At 32.0% G+C, this 21,238-nt stretch overlaps 1 protein-coding gene across 6 annotated transcripts in view; it reads left to right on the top strand.

Annotated features, from left to right (window-relative positions):
- Positions 1-20,912, top strand: part of LOC126892295 (zinc finger protein 664-like) — a 175,208-nt gene extending 154,296 nt beyond the window's left edge. For 2 of the 6 annotated variants that reach the window (XM_050661800.1, XM_050661798.1), the window contains exons 2-3: positions 11,102-12,289; positions 20,324-20,912. In XM_050661800.1, coding sequence (XP_050517757.1) covers positions 11,102-12,289; positions 20,324-20,544 — 1,409 coding nt within the window. In that variant the 3' untranslated portion in view covers positions 20,545-20,912. Of the gene's footprint in view, positions 1-11,101; positions 12,290-19,219 lie in introns of all 6 variants that reach the window. The other 4 variants (XM_050661802.1, XM_050661801.1, XM_050661804.1 and 1 more) reach the window with 3 other exon arrangements.
- Positions 20,913-21,238: the final 326 nt, after the last annotated feature.

Raw genomic sequence — 21,238 nt, 5'->3', positions numbered from 1 at the left:
GTTTTCTTGGCCCAAATTTTACGTTAAATATGTTTTTATTCTTTTTAAAGCCGAAAAAGACCGCTCGCATGACGCATTAGAAATTGTATTGGTATCGCCAAATAAATTTGCAGTAAAGTTAAAATATTGAGAAAAGTTGCTTTGAAATCCTGGAAGAATCAAATTTTTCATAAATTGTATGATGTTTATTCAAATTTTGGCATATCGTTACAAAATGGGCAATTTCATTATGCAAGTTCCCTTTGGTTTCATCAACATTGTTTTTATGTTTCTCGCATAAAGTATTAATTGACGTCTTGACTTCTTCTTTGTCTCTAGATTAAAAAAACATCTAAAAGCTGATGTTACATCCTTGTAGCATTCAATTCGCGATTCTGAAAACAGCGACTAATTTTCTAGATTATAGATTTTCTGCGACAACGATTTTTTTGTCGCTGCGACTACAAATCGCAAGTGGAGTGCTAGCCTTAGAGGTCACTGTATAATGCCAAATTGTAATTTTTTAATCGCTTTACTTTTGAATGTTTGAAAGAGTGTGTACCTATTGTTTGGGTATTGGCATTTTCGAGAATAATCTATTCTTGATCTATAAATTAGATTTATGTATATCTATTTTTGTCTTTCGTTTAACTATTTTAAATGGACTTATTTTGTTTAACTTATTTTAAAGCCGAAAAGTGAGATAAATTATTAGATATTATTCCCCACAATTCAAAATGAAATTATTAGAAACAGTTTTTACCCAATAACTGGGTAGTTTTTAATGAATTACATGGCGAAATCTGACAACTCCTGTAGTTTTTGGAAAAGGGCCTCGCCACAAACACTGACACGGGTCCCCTGTGGGGCTAGGCTACGGCACTGTGTATAGATCAGTTCACTGTGTGAAAAGATGTAATAATAGATCAAAGGCGTTTGCAGTGTATTGGCGTATCTGCGTATGAAGTTTTTTTCGAAGAATATGTAAATTATTTAGCGACTTTATTTTTTTTATAATTAAACGGAACGGACCCCTTCGAGCCCCTCCGGGGCCCGGGCCCTTGGGCGCCCGCCCCAAGCGCCCACTGGATAAACCGGCACTGAAGAGACGTCAACAACGTCGACGAAACGTCAGTTTTTGTTGAATATACACACGTGGTTGAACATTACGTCATACTGACGTCTTTTGTAGGTGATTTTAAATACGTCAAATTAATGACGTTAAAATACGTTTAAAAGAAGTTTTCATTTCAGACAGCCGAAGTCTGACGGATGACGTCACGAAATCCCGTCTCCCTGACGGGAGAAGCTTAAAAGTTACAAAACAAAGGTTATATGTTATGTTTGTATCGTCGTTTGTCGTATTACTCGTATTTCGTGTATTTTTAAAACATTTGTTTGTCATTTGTGAATTTTATAAATTTACCACAATGCGAAGTGATTATTTAAGGAAATTATTATTGGAAACTCCAAATGTTGGAGAAAAAGGTAGGCGAAACAATTTTTATTTACTGTTCATTTTTCCCTGATATTTATCAATAATGATGAATTTTGCAAGCAATAACATTTTTTTTATTGTTTTAGAATATTGAAGCTGAATATTGATAGCTGTAACAGATGTTACAGCTATCTACATTCTCTGATGAAAAACTAATGAGTTTTGAAACTGTTCAGTCAGAGTGCTTGTTGCGCTCTCTAAACGAACTGAAATATAAGACGGCTTTGGCTTCATGCTGCAGCGATATGAAACTGGTTATTCATTTTTAATTATAATGTACTTCTTCATCATGAGTATTTATGTATTAGTCTTTTAAGTGTGTATTATTAGATATCACATGTAAATTCTTTTTATCATTTTAATTTGGTCATTACACTCCCTTAACCAAAAATATATTTTTCAGGTGTCTGTAGATCTTTTTGTATGCAAAAATGTGTAATAATTATTTGAAAAATCAATTTGAGGATTATAATAGTATGGAAATATATGTGAGAACACAGACTATTATAGTTTTGTCCTATTTTTTATCATTCAATCCTCTTCCTTAAAATTTATAAATATAAAGCAGATAGTTTTCATTGAAATTCAATATATTGGATCTTATTTGTATGTATTCATTTCTGACTAAAGGTACGATTCCGACAACGACTGCAGACGACAACTGCAAACATCAGTTGTCAGCGTTACTACTTTGCACTATTTACTTGTATGAGATTGATTCCGACATCTGACTGCAACTGCTGTCCGGCAGAATTTAAAACGTGATAAAAATGACGTGAGTTATGGTGGGACATATTCACGTGATGTTCGACGTCGAAAAAACGTGATAAACTGACGTCGTTTGGTGATAATTATGACGTTTTTTCAACGTTTTGTAAACGTTATTTGGTTGCCTGGTTTCTTAAATGTTTTCAATTTACATATCAGTTGACATTCGCTTAACCACCTCCACGCGTTCGGTATGTCCTTTTTAAACAATACCGCTCCATAGCACTATGCCGCCACCACCAAACAAAACACTCTGTATGAGGTAACAACTGACAGCCGTCAACTCTTCTGAAAACGAAGTAAACCTTATCTTCACGTCATCTGTGCTATTGATAATCGTTTCTCTTCTTTCTCCGACATTCTGTTGCGTCCTGTTTTCGGTGACTTGTTTTTCTATTTCTGTGATTCTTTTTTCCACTTCTTCTCTGTCTACTTGAATAGCATTTTCCAACTTATTTTCCAAATTTTCTAGTTCCTTTTTCTGGCCATTCGTTAACTCCTCCATTTTATTTTGAATTTTCATTTCTTGTTCTTTCATGTGGTCCTTCATTCTCATTTCTTGCTGTTCTATCTCGTTTTTCATTGTTGTCAAACATCCTTTTATTTCTTTTTCATACTTTTCTATGCGTTCATCTATTTTCTTATTGTTCTCTTCTATCGCTTGTTTTGTTTCCTGTTGATTGTCATCCATTTTTTTCTCCACTTTATCCATTTTCTTTGATGTTTCTTCCTGATTTTTATCCATTGTCCTTTTTGCTTCATCCATTGCTTGTTTTGTTTCATCCATTTTTCGATCCACTTTATCCATTTTTTGTGACTGAAGTTGCATTAGTTGTAATATCTTTTCTAATTCTGATAATTCTTGCTGTTCTGATGCCATGATTGTCGTGTCTAAAATATCTTCTTGGTCTGAATGTTCTTTTTGTTTTTTGTTGTCTTTGCTTTGGCTTCTTGTCACAGACATTTGTTTTCAAGAAGTACTATCCCCGCCAAATATGAAATTTTACTAGTATGTTACCAAGACGACTTTTTCTCACCCAAATATTATAAATTGTCCATAAATATATCACATGTAAATATCGTAAAAATAAAGTATTAAATCAGTTATGTAAAATTTGTACCTAAAGAGATCTAAATTTTTATGTTATCAACTGTAAGTATCTCACTTTTTACCACAGGCATATAAATTTCCAACCACCGGCTTTTCTCTTTCTATCCTTCAAATTTGCCACTAGAAATACTTTTCAATGCTTACCACGTTGGACGACATTTATTGTGATCTTATTTATTTATATGTGATGATATTCTTATATGTAATTTAATTTAATTAATGCATTAATGATAATCTAATTAATCAACCAGATCACATATCAATATGTTTTCAATCTCAGGGCGAATTATAAAATTACTTACTTACTTTCGTGACTTCTAAGTATTTCTCAGTGGTTCCTAATCGGGATAGGAAGAAAAATAAAATAATACACACATATGGATTACAATTATAAATCAAAATTTTGTTTATTTTATATAAATGGCAATCATTGCTTAATATTTGTTAGATCTTATATTTATTTAACACAAACATTTAAAAATGGGAATCTTATTTCCTTTTGGTTTCCAATTTAAAATTTTTATTAATAATGAACTATTAGGATTTATTAGCAACAAATTGATTTAAGTTTGATGAAAATCTTCTGATATTAGCGATTATGTTCTTCAATTTTTTAATGTGGTATTCAATACAAAAACCCATACATTCATGTCCTGACAAAGGAGACTGACCTTTATCTGGTGAGCTGCGAATGTCCTCACACAAGACCCGTTTCCTCCTACCCTTGGTTGCGATAAAGAACTCGTCCTGGCCTCCAGTAATGTTCTCCTTTGAAAACTACCTCGTATAGCTCTCGTTCCTGCTTTTCTCGTGATGCCGTGTTCTACCTTTTTTGAACCACTTCAATCAGCTACCGGGACACTCTTTGCTCAAGGAGATTCTTTTCTCTCGACTCGGCCTACCTCTCGTTCCGATGGGTACTCAACACTCACGGAACTACACCGGCTTTTTCACTCTTCGTACACTACCGTCTACCACTCGACTTCACCTCTCGACTCTCTCAAAACATTCTGATCTCTTTTCCTCATTCATTCCCCTACTTTCTACATATCCCTTCCAGATTCAAAAATCAACATTCCACCACAAATTTTAATTCGCCGTATTCCTCAATACCAACTTTTAATCTTTCTAAATATGTTTAATGGATTTCAAGAACAAATAATCATTTCCCAATTTAAACTTACTTTCTACTTTTTACAAAACTTAATGACCTATTATCTATTTCACTGAGTCTTATTTAGCGTAGGCTAATGATCGAATCTTCCGCGAACACTATAATGGTCCGCGTCACTCAAACTTGTTTATCTTAGGCGCATTGTTACCGAGTTCCGTCCGCTTCTTCGAATCACTTTCTTAAAAACTAAGTATAATAGTTTGTTGTATACAGGTTGTTCTAAATTTACATGCCCGTGGTTGAGAAAATTGAAGATCTTTTATATTAATTTGAATTTTGCTTATAATTATAAATTTTAATTCTCCTATCAAATAGGAATATAACAGTATATTGTTTAATGAGTATTTAATATTATTTACCACCAACTTTTTCTTGAAAATATCACTTTCTAAACAGTGAGGTCAGTAGTGTGGTATGACAAACTGGGGACTTACATATTTTTCATACTAAATTTGCCGCAAGGGAGATACGGTGTATACGAAGAGGTCACTATTTACTCATTGCATCATACTGCATATGCATCATTTTTTAAACGAGTAGGGATTTTTTCAAATAAATGGCAGTAATAACTTATTTTCAGAGAAATATGGAGTTACACAGTTTACAAATTAGGACGACAATATATCTGGTTTCATACAGATATATAAACGTAAATAAATCTAATATTTAAAACCAATTTATCCAAAAGACACTAATAAAAGACACTAATATTGTTATCCCAATATTTTTCCTCATGGTGAATAAATAAAATAAAGGCATACCTTTCCAATAATAATATATATAGAAATCTAACAATTTTTACTCCAACTTTCAAAACAAATCCAGTTGTGAAGGCTTTTATGTGCTTGAAGGCTTTATATGCTTTCTGATGACTGAATTGTATATGGATCTAAATCTCCAATTATTTTCAGCTTCAATATTCTAAAACAATAAAAAAAATAATGTTATTGCTTGCAAAATTCATCATTATTGATAAATATCAGGGAAAAATGAACAGTAAATAAAAATTGTTTCGCTTACCTTTTTCTCCAACATTTGGAGTTTCCAATAATAATTTCCTTAAATAATCACTTCGCATTGTGGTAAATTTATAAAATTCACAAATGACAAACAAATGTTTTAAAAATACACAAAAAACATCCAGCAAAATCCAAATGAATCCAAAATAGGCGAAATACGAGTAATACGACAAACGACGATACAAACATAACCTATAACCTTTGTTTTGTAACTTTTAAGCTTCTCCCGTCAGGGAGACTGGATTTCGTGACGTCAGCCGTCAGACTTCGGCTGTCTGAAATGAAAACTTCTTTTAAACGTATTTTAACGTCATTAATTTGACGTATTTAAAATCACCTACAAAAGACGTCAGTATGACGTAATGTTCAACCACGTGTGTATATTCAACAAAAACTGACGTTTCGTCGACGTTGTTGACGTCTCTTGTCTCTTGGTTGCCTGGGAAGATCATGTTTTGCCATTTGAAAGCCATAGTAATACACGTCTTTATGTCTCTAGCATAGTGCAGACTTACATTGATGAGATTTAATTTAAAAATTATACTGGTCAGTATAAAGCCCAGATCAGATTTAAATCCGATTATAGCATTTATACAGGGTGTCCCGGAAAATAGTGCGTTCCTTAAAGGTATAGGTAGAAGGCACCATGTAGAACAAAAAACTCTTATAACATTTTTTTCTAAATGCAACCGTTTGACCAAAAAATTAAAATGTATTTTGGTATCCAAATTTAAATCTGACAACTATGTGCGGTACGCAAATTTAAGCATAGACAGTCCCATGTAAATAGATAGAAGATGATAGTAAACAGATAGTTTTAAAGAATCCTGTTTAGTGTCAATGCCGAAAATGTTTTCGAATAGTGAGTGTATTACCTATTATGTTATTACCTATGAATGGTGTTTCTGAAAGGTTACTTGAAACATCTATTCGGTATATTAATTATTTTCAAGTAAGTACAACTTAGTTATTTCAGTTCACAAGTAAACAAATTACTGAGACATTATCTGGTGTATTTAAGTTCCACTGTAAACTATTAAAACTATGTAATTCAGTTAAAGCCCTCAGCAATACTCAGCATTCAACCCATTTAAACCTTACTAAATACATAATACTAGTTTAGTTAAAAGATGTGTTTTTATGTTAAAAGATGTGTAATTCGTTTAAAATTATGCAATAGGTATTTCAATACATTTCAAAAGAAAATAATTTTAGTAAACAAATAGTAAATACATAAGTATTACCTACTATTAGGTTGGATTATTTTAAATACTGTTAATCACAATCACAAACGAGTTCTTATTATGCCGTATTGCGTACGATGTTGCCAGTTTATTAAAATTTCCAAACATTAAAATACAGGTATATGGAAAACAATGTTAACTTTTTTTTGGAAATGGTTAACTTTAGAAAAAAATGGTATAGGACTTTTTTGTTCCAAATTGTGTATTCTCTCCATACCTTAAAGGAACGCACTATTTTCCGGGACACCCTGTATGATACAGGGGGTTAAGGATAACAGCACAAAAAATTTTATTTCACATGCATATGGAATATTTTTGTCCGTGAGTGTATTTCAGGGCATCTGTGATAGACTAGGTATGAAGAAGATACGAACTACAGCCAATCACGCGCAATCGAATGGAATGGTGGAGTGTATAAATTTGAATTTTTATTGAAGTATTTGACAAAGATTATCTATTTCAACCGCCGAATTCACTGTCCAATTCACACTAGTCCGCGAAACACGAACACAATAGCACTTTTACAGTTTAAAGATCACTAAATAGGACATAACTAAGGATATTTTCTTATAGTACTGTCAACTTAATAATAAGCGTCTCCGTGCAGCTTTGAAACTATAAGTGAGACACAGAATAAACTAAAGTGATACTTTAAAACAAACTAAAGGCTATAGCGGGATAAGATGGTCAAAAATGCCGCCGCACCGATCAGCCCCGCTACTTATTTTTTCGATAAAGGATATAAAATTATGCCCTCATGCAAATTTTTAGCTTCCCAAAGGTCATAGAACCTCTTAAATCGAGAAAAGAAGAATTTTTAGGTTTTATTTTTTTTGTGAGCGCAATTTTAACTTAAAAAATCTGAAAAAATTCGAGATCATGTATATTTTGAATACAAAACAGCCTGATTTTTTTCAGATTTTTGTAATAAAAAATGAGACCAGGATAAATTTTAGAAATTTTCAAAAAATTTTTAGGTTATGTAAATATAATTTGGCCAACTTTTAAATAGTATTTTTTTGTGTATCTTTTGTCGTTCTTTTGAATGGCAGAGACAGAATTTTTAATATCTGAGCGGAAAGAACGAAAAAATTGAAAAAACCGTTTTTGCTGTCTCGAGATGCATCTCGGGACAGCCGATTTTAGGATTTAGGATCCTGACTACAACAGCTTAAAACAACACTAAAAGTGTGAATTTTGTCATAAAATTTGGTATGTGGGTCAATAATAATATTTGGAACAGCTTTTTCAAATAACTTTTTTCGATATCTCTAACGCGAAGCAAATCGAATCGCATATCGAAAATTTACCCTGTTCGTGGATTCGCAATAGACCGCGTTTAAAATTTAAATTTCAGTTGACAATTTTAAAAATTGTGAACCATTAACTTGTATGAGTGTGCCAAATTTCAAATCTGTATATATTTTGATTGCCGAAATATAGAGGTGTCTTCATCTTAAATGCGACACACTGTATATTATCAATTTGATAATTTATTGCAACTAATATAGACGTATTTTTTATACCTAGATTCAAAATATACATTCAAAATACTGACTAATTCACTAATTTTATCATAAAAAGTCAAATTGATTGCATTGAAGATTGAACCAATTAATGCGTATTAATATAATGTTATTATAATAATTATAATATACAGAGTGAGTTTTATGTATAGAAACCCTCAATTATCTCGGAAACATCTTGCATAATTTTTATAGGTTTTGGTGGGTAGGGCTTTTCTAATGCAGCCGATATTATAGTGATAATTACATTGTTGTCAGATCTTCCGTTTTTCTGGAAATCTAATGAATCTTCTTATTTTTTTTGCGTTTTGATGTCCTTAAGAAATACTGATTATTTTTCATGTTACATTCTCTATACCTAAATGCCACAGTTTCGGAGTTAATGTTTCATGTATTTAAAAAAAAATTAAACAAATTATAAATATCAATTTTTTCGGCCCGTGTAGTTACATTCTTTGGATCATTGGGAAGAAAAAATGTCTTTTGTAATTTTTCTCTAAAGTTAATGGTTTTCGAGATGAAAATAATTTAATTGAAAAAAATCGAATAATGACGATTTTCAAGGTTCAAAAACACAAATAAAAAATATTATTTTTGAAACTGCTGAGTAGCCAAATTCAAGCTAAGTCCTTCTTCTAGGGGTTCGCTATAAAATTTTTTGGCCCGTTTTATTCTAAAACATTGCTTTTTAATAATTGTTAGTGAAGCGCATATGAGAGGACGGGCGATCGGGCTACATTAACAACTAAAAAACAATATTTTAGAATGAAACAAGCTTAAATTACTTATTGGTAACTTATAAAATAGACTTGAATTTGTGTAGACAGTTTTAAAAATAATATTTTTGATTTGTGTTTTTGAACCTTGAAAATCGTCATTATTCGATTTTTTTCAGTTTTAAATTGTTTATAACTCGAACTCGTTTAACTTTAGAGAAAAATTACAAAAGAACTTTTCTTGTTCCCAATAGTCCAAAGAACGTAAAATAATGTCTACCCGGGCCGAAAAAATTGATTTTTATAATTTGTTTAAATTTTTTTTTAATAAATGTAGCAATAACTCCGAAATTATGATTTTTAGGTATAGGGAATATAACATGAAAAATAATTAATATTTCTTAAGGACTAAAAAAGCAAAAAATAGAAAGGGTATTCCAATTGAAGTAAAAAAAAGTTAGATTTTTAGAAAAACGGAAGATCTGACAACAATGTAATTATCACTATAATATCGGCCGCATTAGAAAACCCCTATCCACCAAAATTTATAAAAATTGTGCTAACCGTTTCCGAGATATTTGAGGGTTTCCGTACATAAACCTCACTCTGTATATTATATTATTACACAATAATTGGTTCAATACTTCAATGCAATCAATTTGAACTTTTTCTGATAAAATTAGTTGAATTAGTCAGTATTTTGAATGTATATTTTGAATCTAGGTGTAAAAAATACGACTATATCAGTTGCAATAAATTATCAAATTGATAATATACAGTGTATCGCATTTAAAATAAAGACACCCCTAATATTTCGGCTATCAAAATATATTCAGATTTGAAATTTGACACAGTCATACAGGTTGATGGTTCACAATTTTTAAAATAGTCAACTGAAATTTAAATTTTAAACGCGGTCTACTGCGAATCCACAAACAGAGTGAATTTTCGATATGCGATTCGATTTGCTTCGCGTTAGAGATATCGAAAAAAAATTATTTGGAAAAGCTGTTCTAAATATTATTATAAGCCCGCATACCAAATTTTATGACCAAATTCACACTTTTAGTGTTGTTTTAAGTTGTTGAAGTCAGGATCCTAAATCCTAAAATTGGCTGTCCCGAGATGCATCTCGAGACAGCAAAAATCGGTTTTTTCAATTTTTTCGCTCTTTCCGCTCAGATATTAAAAATTCTGCCTCTGTCATTCAAAAGAAGGGCAAAAGATACACAAAAAAATACTATTTAAAAGTTGGCCAAATTATATTTACATAACCTGAAAATTTCGAAAATTTTTCCTGGGCTCACTTTTTATTACAAAAATCTGAAAAAATTCAGGTTGTTTTGTATTCAAAATATACATCATCTCGAATTTTTTCAGATTTTTTAATTTAAAATTGCGCTCACAAAAAAATAAAACCTAAAAATTCTTCTTTTCTCGATTTAAGCGGTTCTAGGATCTTTGGGAAGCTAAAAATTTGCATGAGGGCTTAATTCTATATCCTTTATCGAAAAAATAAGTAGCGGGGCTGATCGGTGCGGGGGCATTGTTGACCATCTTATCCCGCGCCTTTGGCATACATATTCTACAGTGTCTAAACGAATTATTTTTACTAAGGCTGCACCTGCATTGGATCAGTGTTTCTCCGATCCGACGTCTGTTTGAAAAGCAAACTCAAAGGATTAAAGCGTAGTGCCTACACTGCAGTGGGAATCCCGATGGGAATGAAACCAAACACGTTTGATAGGAGAAACAACTCAGTCCGACGTCGGCCGATATATCGGATCGGAGAAATACGGATCCAATGTAGGTGCAGCCTAACTATTGCGTCCAAACTCGTGGATACGTAAGCTGTCACTGGATTTTGAATATATTCTACACGAGATTTTAGGAACAAGTTACTCGGTAAGGTTATGAAGGTAAAAATTATTTTGCTACCAGAGGCGTAGCAACGCATGGATAAATTTCTGTAAAAAATGTATTTTGATTAAGTATTGCATTTGTTTGTTTTTACATTCATTTTTCCTATACTCATATATTTGTATTATAGTTTGTTTGTATTTTAGGTTATTATCAAGAGGAGAAAAAATTGGAGATTATGGAGACACTACCTGAACATTCATCTTATGAAGGAAATTATTTGAGTCGACACGACGAAGGAAGAGCATTAACTCAAAATAACACAGTTGCAACTCGACAAAGACCTGACAAATGCGAAGTTTGTTTTAAGAAGTTTTCTCGAAATGAACATTTAAAAAATCATTTGCGAATACACACTGGAGAAAAAGCATACAAGTGCGATATCTGTTTCAAACAGTGTTCTTACGCAAGTAATTTGAAAAAACATTTGAGAGTGCACACTGGAGAAAAACCTTACAAGTGTGAAATTTGTTTGAAGCAGTTTATTCAAGGAGGTGATTTGAAAACACATTTGAGAGTGCACACTGGAGAAAAACTTTACAAGTGCGAGATTTGTTTGAAGCAATTTAGTCAAGTAAGTAATTTGAAAACACATTTGAGACTACACGCTGGAGAAAAACTTTACAAATGCGAAGTTTGTTTTAAGAAGTTTTCTCGAAAGGTTGATTTGAAAAGACATTTGAGAGTGCACACTGGAGAAAAACCATACAAGTGCGATATCTGTTTTATACAGTTTAGTGAGTCAGACAATTTGAAAACACATTTGAGAGTGCACACTGGTGAAAAACCTCACAAGTGTGAAATTTGTTTCAAGCAGTTTATTCAAGCAAATAATTTGAAAACACATTTGAGAGTGCACACTGGAGAAAAACTTTACAAGTGCGAGATATGTTTTAAGCAGTTTAGTCATGCGAGTAGTTTCAACGCACATTTGAGAGTGCACACTGGAGAAAAACTTTACAAGTGCGAGATTTGTTTTAAGCAATTTAGTCAAGCAAGTAATTTGAAAACACATTTGAGAGTACACACTGGAGAAAAACTTTACAAATGCGAAGTTTGTTTTAAGAAGTTTTCTCGAAATGATCATTTAAAAATTCATTTGCGAATACACACTAGAGAAAAACCATACAAGTGCGATATCTGTTTTATACAGTTTAGTGAGGAAGGCCATTTGAAAAAACATTTGAGAATGCACACTGAAAAAAAAACTTACAAATGTGAAATTTGTTTCAGGCAGTTTATTCAAGCAAGTAATTTGAAAACACATTTGAGAGTGCACACTGGAGAAAAACCTCACAAGTGTGAAATTTGTTTGAAGCAGTTTATTCAAGCAAGTAATTTGAAAAAACATTTGAGAGTGCACACTGGAGAAAAACTTTACAAGTGTGAAATTTGTTTTAAACAGTTTGGTCAAGCAGGTGGTTTGAAACGTCATTTGAAAGTACATACCAGAAATGATCTTAACCGTTAGTAGCAAAAATATAATGTACTGCCAGGTTTAGCGTGAGTTTGTTGGTCAGTCTGTGTGCAAGTGTTTTGACTTGCACGCTTTTTCTATCGACTGATTTTTTTACGCATCAAAAATATTTTAATTCGACTTTGCGCACTTCTTTAAAAAGAAAACAACACGCACGTGGTATGGTTTTTAAGGTTTCACCCCGATTCAGCGGTCCCCATAAACGCGGTCCCCAATAGGGCGGTCTCAATAAGAAAATAATAATATGACAATGATAAGTAATATCTAAGTATCTGGTATATACCCCAGGTAATAGGGAAAAAAATCATCGATTTCACGTAAAAATGTTCTGCAGGGTTTTCAAAGTTTTAAACGGTAAATGAGGGATAACTGATGATAATTCCGTGAAGACGTACAGCTGATTTTGCTTTTTTTTAAACAATTGTAAAGAATGAAAAAGCAGTTTTTTGACTATAAAACGTTTCTTATACATTTTAGAGAAAAATGTTTCAAATAAATGTAGATCTTAAAAAGTTCTTTAGTTTGGTGGTAAGCATATTGTAATATACAGTGAGCACGTAAAGGTTGGAATAAATTCATTTTCTCGAGAATGGAAGATTTTGGGAAAAAATCCCGAAACAGGTCAATTTTTATTTTTAAATTACGACTTTTTGGCATATATATCATACTAGTGACGTCACCCATCTGGGCGTGATGACGTCATCGATGATTTTTTTAAATGAGAATAGGGGTCGTGTGATAGCTTATTTTAAAGGTAATTCAATTCTCTATTTAGTAATATAAACGTTAACATAATTATTTATACAGGGTGTCGAAAACAATTTTTTTTGATTAAATTTATTGACATAAAAAGAAGAATGTATGTAATTTATTTAACTCAAAATACATTTTACTGCTCTCAGAAAACAGAAAAAATGTTTATTTGAAAAATATTCATGACTTTTCGCTTAAATTAAATGTTCAAACTGTCACGAAGGTGGGTGGCTGCTTAATATTGAATTTAAGCAAAAAACAATATTTATTTGCAAAATAAACATTTTTTTCTGTTTGCTGATAGCAGTAAAATGTATTTTGAATTAAATAAATTACACACATTCTTCTTTTTATGTCAATAAATTTAATTAAAAAAATGTTTTTTGGACACCCTGTATAAATAATTATGTTAGTGTTTATATTACTGAATAGAGAATTGAATTACCTTTCAAATGAGCTATCACACGATCCCTATTTTCATTTAAAAAAATCATCGATGACGTCATCACGCCCAGATTGGTGACGTCACTAGTATAGACGTCACTAGTATAGTATTGACATATATGCCAAAAAGTCGTAATTTAAAAATAAAAATTGACCTGTTTCAGGATTTTTTTCCAAAATCGTCCATTCTCGAGAAAATGAATTTATTCCAACCTTTACGTGCTCACTGTATAAACAATTGACCGAGATAATTGCAAAAAAACCCTCATTTTTGCAATAAATTATAAATATTAATAACTTTATTTTTTGCACAATGACGCAAAATTTAATGACTTTAATGATAATTAATAATTATGTCAATTAATGAGTTATTTAAGTGTGCTAAATTTCAACCAGCTCTACCAAATAGTTTATAAGTTATTCAATTTGTTTATCCCAGAGAGCAATTGTTTATACAACTCTTCTTGCCCTACAGTGACTCTGTGAGATATTTAGCAGATCGCAGTCAATTATTTGAGACTTTAATTTTAAGACGTACCTATTAAAAAAAAATAACATTTTATTGAAATTGTTATTAAAAAAACTGTTTGAAAAATACCTGACTTTTTAGCTTATAAACAATTAGAAAAACTTAGATATTTTTTATGTTCCGTGCTTGCATGTAGGCTCAATGAAAAGCTGATGAAAAAATGCATATAAAAAAAGAAAAAATAATTTTATATGACAAACAGAAATCAAGTTAGCATTTATTTTTTAATAAATCATATTTCCGTTGTTCATACAAACTAAGAGCTGAAAATTGAACAGATTGTATATGAGAATCTACATTTAAGATCCTGTTTATGAACTGCCTATGCAGTGAAATAATAAAAAGTTGTGACCCCTTAAAATGATGGAAAATCATGGAAAAATCAATTGATTACATTTTTTTTAATTATTGAATTTTACAATTATTTCGTTGAATGGTACAGAGATATGATGCTTTCGTCAGGACAGGACATAACCTCACTTATTTCAAAAATTAATAAAAATAAAATAATATTTTATATTTGACGTTTGTCGACAAACTTAATGTTCAGGGAATCAGGTAACTAAATAAAAAATGTTGCTTGGTTGCCAGGTAACGTGCAGTTTGTCTGTTCAGAAAAACTTTGTGGCATAGAAAGGTCACTTTTCTGCACAAAAGTCATATTTCAATTAGGTGAGAAAACATAAGGTTCCTTAACTTAACTTAACTAATGTAACAAGTGCATTAAGTGGTACTTTTTTTCACGAATGGAAAAATTGACCGGCAATCTCATGAATGAAAAAAAGTCACTAGGCATGTGTTGCATACAAAAATTTTTCTACAGCCCTATACAAATAATAAAATCGAAATAGATATTTTGAACATCAGATAATTATTAAGGTTGCTCTAGTTTTGAATAGCTAGACCATAATGTAGAAGACTTAAATTTTCTAAATCTTTCTTCAAAATAAGCAAATGTCATCCGCTGCGTAAAGCTGTAAATATTATTCTGGTTCCGTCATTTTATAAAAGTATCATATTCTTTGGATTTCTCTGGCAGTAAATTTATTGTCTCCACATTTTTGCCATATCTATGATTTCTCCCCGAGTGCATATTTCAAGTTTTGAATCTTCCCTATCCATAATAATAGTAAGAACAACTATAATACTAAATAATTAAATAAATTTAAATTATTGACACTTACACACGTAAAACATGTGTAGTTCATATGCTGTCAAAGTCAAAGGTGACTTGACAATTTACTTCGGTATGGTGTGGACTAACTGGACTAATCAATAATTGTGTTCGCATATGGAAACCGTGAAATAAAGTTAACGCTGTTGCATTTTTTAATGCCTTTTTACATTTTGTCACTCTAACTATAAACAGCCGTTTTAAGTGCAACAAACCGGTATAATATTAGGAACTTTAAAAATGGGGCGTAGAAAAAGCTCTTTTTGAGTAGTGGTTGTAAAAAAAATGGATTTTACTCACTGTTTTTTTGGTGCGGAAAATGTGATTTTCCGCATGCTAGTAGAAAAAAATATTTTTTTTACTTCTAACAAATTGATTTGATAAACCCGCTCTCCCTCTTTCGATAGGTACCCGCAGAATCATCCTAAGTAAATTGGTTTATGTAGAATAATGTTATAAATATTTAGCCTCTAGGACAGGGGTGGGCAAATACTTTTAAACGCGGGCCAAAATGAAATTTTCAAAATGTCTCCCGGGCCGGAGGACAACACCACGTACATACGTTTTGCATAGCTAATGTTTTTGGCGGAGAAAAGAGATACAAAAATTGCTAGCGGAATTTGTCAACGGGCCGGATTAAGTAAGCAAAAGGGCCGGATACGGCCCGCGGGCCGGCTTTTGCCCACCCCTGCTCTAGGATAAACTTTTACAATTTTACAAAAACTATTGCATGAATTAATCTAAAAATTTTTTTGCAAATTATTTACTATATTACCCTACTTTTTATGCAATTGCAAAGCTATATATAGGGTGATTTTGGGACAATTTATTGTTTGTTTTATAAAATTCATTTTTTATTGTTAAAACTACTGTCCCCAAGAGGGTCCTGTTTTTACTCATTTTCCTGAACGATGCCTCTCAAACGGCATGCTGCAGAACCAAACGCCGCTGAAACGGGTCGATGGAATCGAGAACCGCCGAAACGGGGACTGCTGAAATGGGTACCGCTGAAACGGGTCGGTGGAATCGAGAACCGCCGAAACGGGGACTGCTGAAATGGGTACCGCTGAACCGGGGACTGCTGAAATGGGTCGGTGGAATCGAGAACCGCTGAAACGGGGACTGTTAAAATGGGGTCTTACCGGTTTTTAATGTTGACTGTGTGCGCGCATAGTGACTTGACGAAGATTGTAAACTACTTGTAAAGACTTGACGGAATTCGATAAAGTAAAGTAATTCAGTTTCTGGCTTGTTTTGCATATAGAAATATTAAATTTGGCCTGAAATTAGTTATAAATACTTTATAAAAACTAAATAATTATGAATAAATTGTTTTTAAATATCTGTAGTTTGATTTAAATAAGGTAATGAAGACTATAAATGGAAAAAATCGAAAGAATGGAAAGAATCGTTAACCCAGCGTTGTATTATAGATCACTAAAAATTTAATTTTTCCCATCGTTCAATAAAAAAAATTAAAATAATGGAACAAATTTGTTGACCTGGTCTATTTTATACATTTGATAATAAAAAGAATGTGTGTGTAGGTACTTTGTACTCAAGTAAGAAAGTTATTTTCTATTATATGATTTCAACGAAATAAATATATTTGAAACAGTTTATTTGTATTAAACTAATTTTAATATTTACTACTTTCCACAAAATTTTCTTAAAATAATATGAAAATAAAAACGTAAGGAAAGGCAACACCATAAGATGTTCGCAAGCGGTCACGCATTCAAAACATAACCTTGGTCGACACTGCTTGACTATGGTTATCGGGCGGCAACCGGTATAGTCAGTGTGTTATGGCCGTAAAATTGATACCAAAATGAATTGTTCTGCCAGATTGTATAAATAATATATTATTAAGATTGCTTTTTATCATAGTTTAATACTTATTATCCTATTCCCGACGAGACAAATCCAAAGACACAAAAATTATAATAAATAAATTTTATCTATTCTATCTCATATTATGTATAAGTTTTTAGTTTGTGAAAACTGTCATCATAGATAGCAGTGCGTGAAGGGTTTAAAGTATGCGTTGCGTAACAATGTATTTTAAATGGGATTTACTTTTTAGCACTCTTTTTGACACACTTTCATGTAATCAAATATCGTTAACTTTCGCGTTGTCATGGTGATGACAATATGAGCAACGAATCACAACAAAAGTTTTGTGGTTTGAAAGTAGTTAGAATTTTTAAATGTCAAAGTTCTAAAAATTGTAGAATAGAAATGAATTCCAGTGACGAAGAGTTACAGTTTTTTATTTGTTTATCGTAGATAAAATATTGTATGAAACTGTGCGTGAAGTACTTTTTGCGAACTTACGCGATGTATAGCATCCGTTGTCGCTCGTGCTCTAAACATCCCGTGCGTTCGCAAAAAGCATACTTCACGAACTGTTTCGTAAATAACTATACTGAAAACACCAATAAATTTTTTTCAGACTATTTGCACTGATACATAAGTACGTAACTTGAAAGATTTAGCAACTAACTTCATACTGTAGTATATTATAACATTCTCAGTATAACATATTATATTTAAACCTCACGTTAAAATCTACCCAGTGTCAATAATCAAGTAAATATGAAATTAAGTGACATTTACCAGAGCAGTGCGTGATTAAGGGAGAGCATATTGGCATATAAAAGAAACCTCCTGTGATATAGTTTATTATTGTATTTATTGTAATTAGTATTATTGCAACACGCCAATAAAGTATAACAACATGAAGTAGTATTTGTTATACCAAATAATTAATTAAGGACTAAAAGGTACTGCATCTAACCACCAATATATTTATTTATGACAAGACTGTCGGTGTGGGCGCACTTTATACTATCGTTTTTATAATAATGAACTCTCATAACATTTTTCCCAATCACGTCTAAAGAAATATAACTTCAACAATTTCATTTCGGCACCACCATTTCGATACTTTCAATTGGGTATTATTACAACCTTGAGTAAGATTTATTACAACCAATAGTCATAATAAATCTCGGGAATATACAATCAGCCCTGTGATGAATCACCCACGTTAAATATAACGTAAAATTATCCTGTAGTTAAGTTATAACCGTCGAATTGGTGTGATGTATCATATTTAACTTAACTACTTGCGTTATTTCTTGACAGTTCTTGAGTTATCTGATGTATCAACTGTCATTTTATAACGCGACGTTAAACGTAAAGTTATGAGATAACTTTGTAGTTATGTAAGAGGATTTGTAATGTTAGGTTTATCTTTTGACTTGAACCTGAACGCTGCTTCAGGTTGTCACAAGTTCTTGTGCGGTATTCTATTAATTTAATTAATCAAACGTAAAGCAGCACAAAATTAAAAATATCAAAAACATATAGACTTAAAATAAGAATTAAAAACCCTTCTATTTGAAAATAGAAGGGTAATACACTTTTTAAAATTATACCAAAATCAAATCGAGATATACATGTTGAAATTTATAAACATCGAGGGATTTTAAGTAATGTCCTTTCTATTTACTTTTATGATACACCACCGAGCCTGTTCGGAATCGGTGGTCGGTGGGTAGTAGGTATACTTTCTCACGATTCTCTTTCGCGCTCCAACTTTGATGATTATGCATAACGTTGTCTTTGTTAGACAACTCAATACTTTCTTCCTTTATAACGTTCGAAAAATAACTCGTGTCATAATGGTGAATGGTACATCACACGGAATTTACGTTAAAAGTTATCGCGACAGTTATCTTTCAGAGTTATCTTAATTTTAACGCAAACGTTAAAAATAACTTCGGTGATTCATCACATGGCTGATTGTTAAATGGTCAGTAAAAACAGTTGTTTTATAGAGTATCATAAAAATTAAACTTTTTCATTGCTTTGTATTTTAGGTTATCTTCAAGAGGAGAACAAATTGGAGATTATGGAGACACAACCTGAACATTCATCTTATGAAGGAAATTATATGAGTCGACACGACGAAGGAACAGCATTAACTCAAAATAGGACAGTTGCAACTGGACGAAGACCTTTCAAATGCGAAGTTTGTTTTAAGAAGTTTTCTCGAAATAAACATTTAGAAAGTCATTTGCGAATACATACTGGAGAAAAACCATACAAGTGCGAGATGTGTTTTAAGCAGTTCAGACATAAAATTTCTTTGCATGCGCATACGAAAGTTCACACTGGAAAAGCGCCTTACAAGTGTGAAATTTGTTTTAAAGAATTTAATCAAACAAGTAATTTGAAAACACATTTGAGAGTGCACACTGGGGAAAAACCTCACAAGTGTGAAGTTTGTTTTAGGAAGTTTTCTCGAAATGATCATTTAAAAAATCATTTGCGAATACACACTGGAGAAAAACCATACAAGTGCGATATCTGTTTTATACAGTTTAGTGAGGCAGGCCATTTGAAAAAACATTTGAGAGTGCACACTGGAGAAAAACCTCACAAGTGTGAAATTTGTTTGAAGCAGTTTATTCAAGCAAGTAATTTGAAAAGACATTTGAGAGTGCACACTGGAGAAAAACTTTACAAGTGCGAGATTTGTTTTAAGCAATTTGCTGCAAAATGTAGTTTGAAGGCTCATTTGAGAATGCACACTGGAGAAAATCCCCACAAGTGTGAAATTTGTTTCAAGCAGTTTATTACTACAAGCCATTTGAATATACATTTGAGAACGCACACTGGAGAAAAACCTCACAAGTGTGAAATTTGTTTGAAGCAATTTATTCAAGCAGGTAATTTGAAACAACATATGAGCGTTCACAGTGGAAAAAGGCCTTTCAAGTGTGAAATGTGTTTAAAGCAGTTTAGTCAAACAAGTCATTTGAAAACACATTTGAGAGTGCACACTGGAGAAAAACCATACAAGTGCGATATCTGTTTTATACAGTTTAGTGAGTCAGGCCATTTGAAAACACATTTGAGAGTGCACACTGGGGAAAAACCTCACAAGTGTGAAATTTGTTTGAAGCAATTTATTCAAGCAGGTAATTTGAAACAACATATGAGCGTTCACAGTGGAAAAAGGCCTTACAAATGTGAAATGTGTTTAAAGCAGTTTAGTCGAACAAGTCATTTGAAAACACATTTGAGAGTGCACACTGGAGAAAAGCCTTACAAGTGCGAGATTTGTTTTAAACAGTTTGGTCAAGCAGGTGGTTTGAAACGTCATTTGAAAGTACATACTAGAAAAGATCTTAACCGTTAGTAGCAAAAATATAATGCACTGCCAGGTTTAGCGTGAGTTTGTTGGTCAGTCTGTGCGCACGTGTTTGGACTTGCGCGCTTTTTCTATCGACTGATTTCTTTACGCGTCAAAAATATTTTAATTCGACTTTGCGCACTTCTTTAAAAATAAAACAACATGCACGTGGTATGGTTTTTAATGTTGACTGTATGCGTGCATAGTGACTTGACGAAGATTGTAAACTACTTTTAAAGACTTGACGGGATTCAATAAAGTAAAGTAATTTAGTTTCTGGTTTGTTTTGCATATAGAAATATTAATTTTGGCCTGAAATTAGTTATAAATACTTTATAAAAACTAAATAATTATGAATAAATTGTTTTTAAATATCTGTAGTTTGATTTAAATAAGGTAATGAAGACCATAAATGGAATAAAAAAATATGAAAAAAAATTTTTAGGAAACGCTTTTCTTTAGTTACGAGTGACTAAAATTACAAATATAAAAACAATCAACCAAAAAGCAAAAAATTAAAAAAAAATGGAAAAATCTAACACACATTCGTTAAAGAAAAGCGTGGCGCGTCTTCATCGAATAAACGGTTTTCACTCCACGCTTTTCTTTAACGAATGTGATGTGATTCGTGAAAAACGAAATGTTCCTATAGATGAATCACTGGACATCATAAGCAAAAAGTATCCAATATCACCGGATA

Source organism: Diabrotica virgifera, chromosome 9, assembly GCF_917563875.1.
Source record: "Diabrotica virgifera virgifera chromosome 9, PGI_DIABVI_V3a".
Taxonomy (NCBI): domain Eukaryota; kingdom Metazoa; phylum Arthropoda; class Insecta; order Coleoptera; family Chrysomelidae; genus Diabrotica; species Diabrotica virgifera.
The sequence above is the reverse complement of the archived record's forward strand: the minus strand, read 5'-3'. Positions and strand labels throughout refer to the sequence as shown.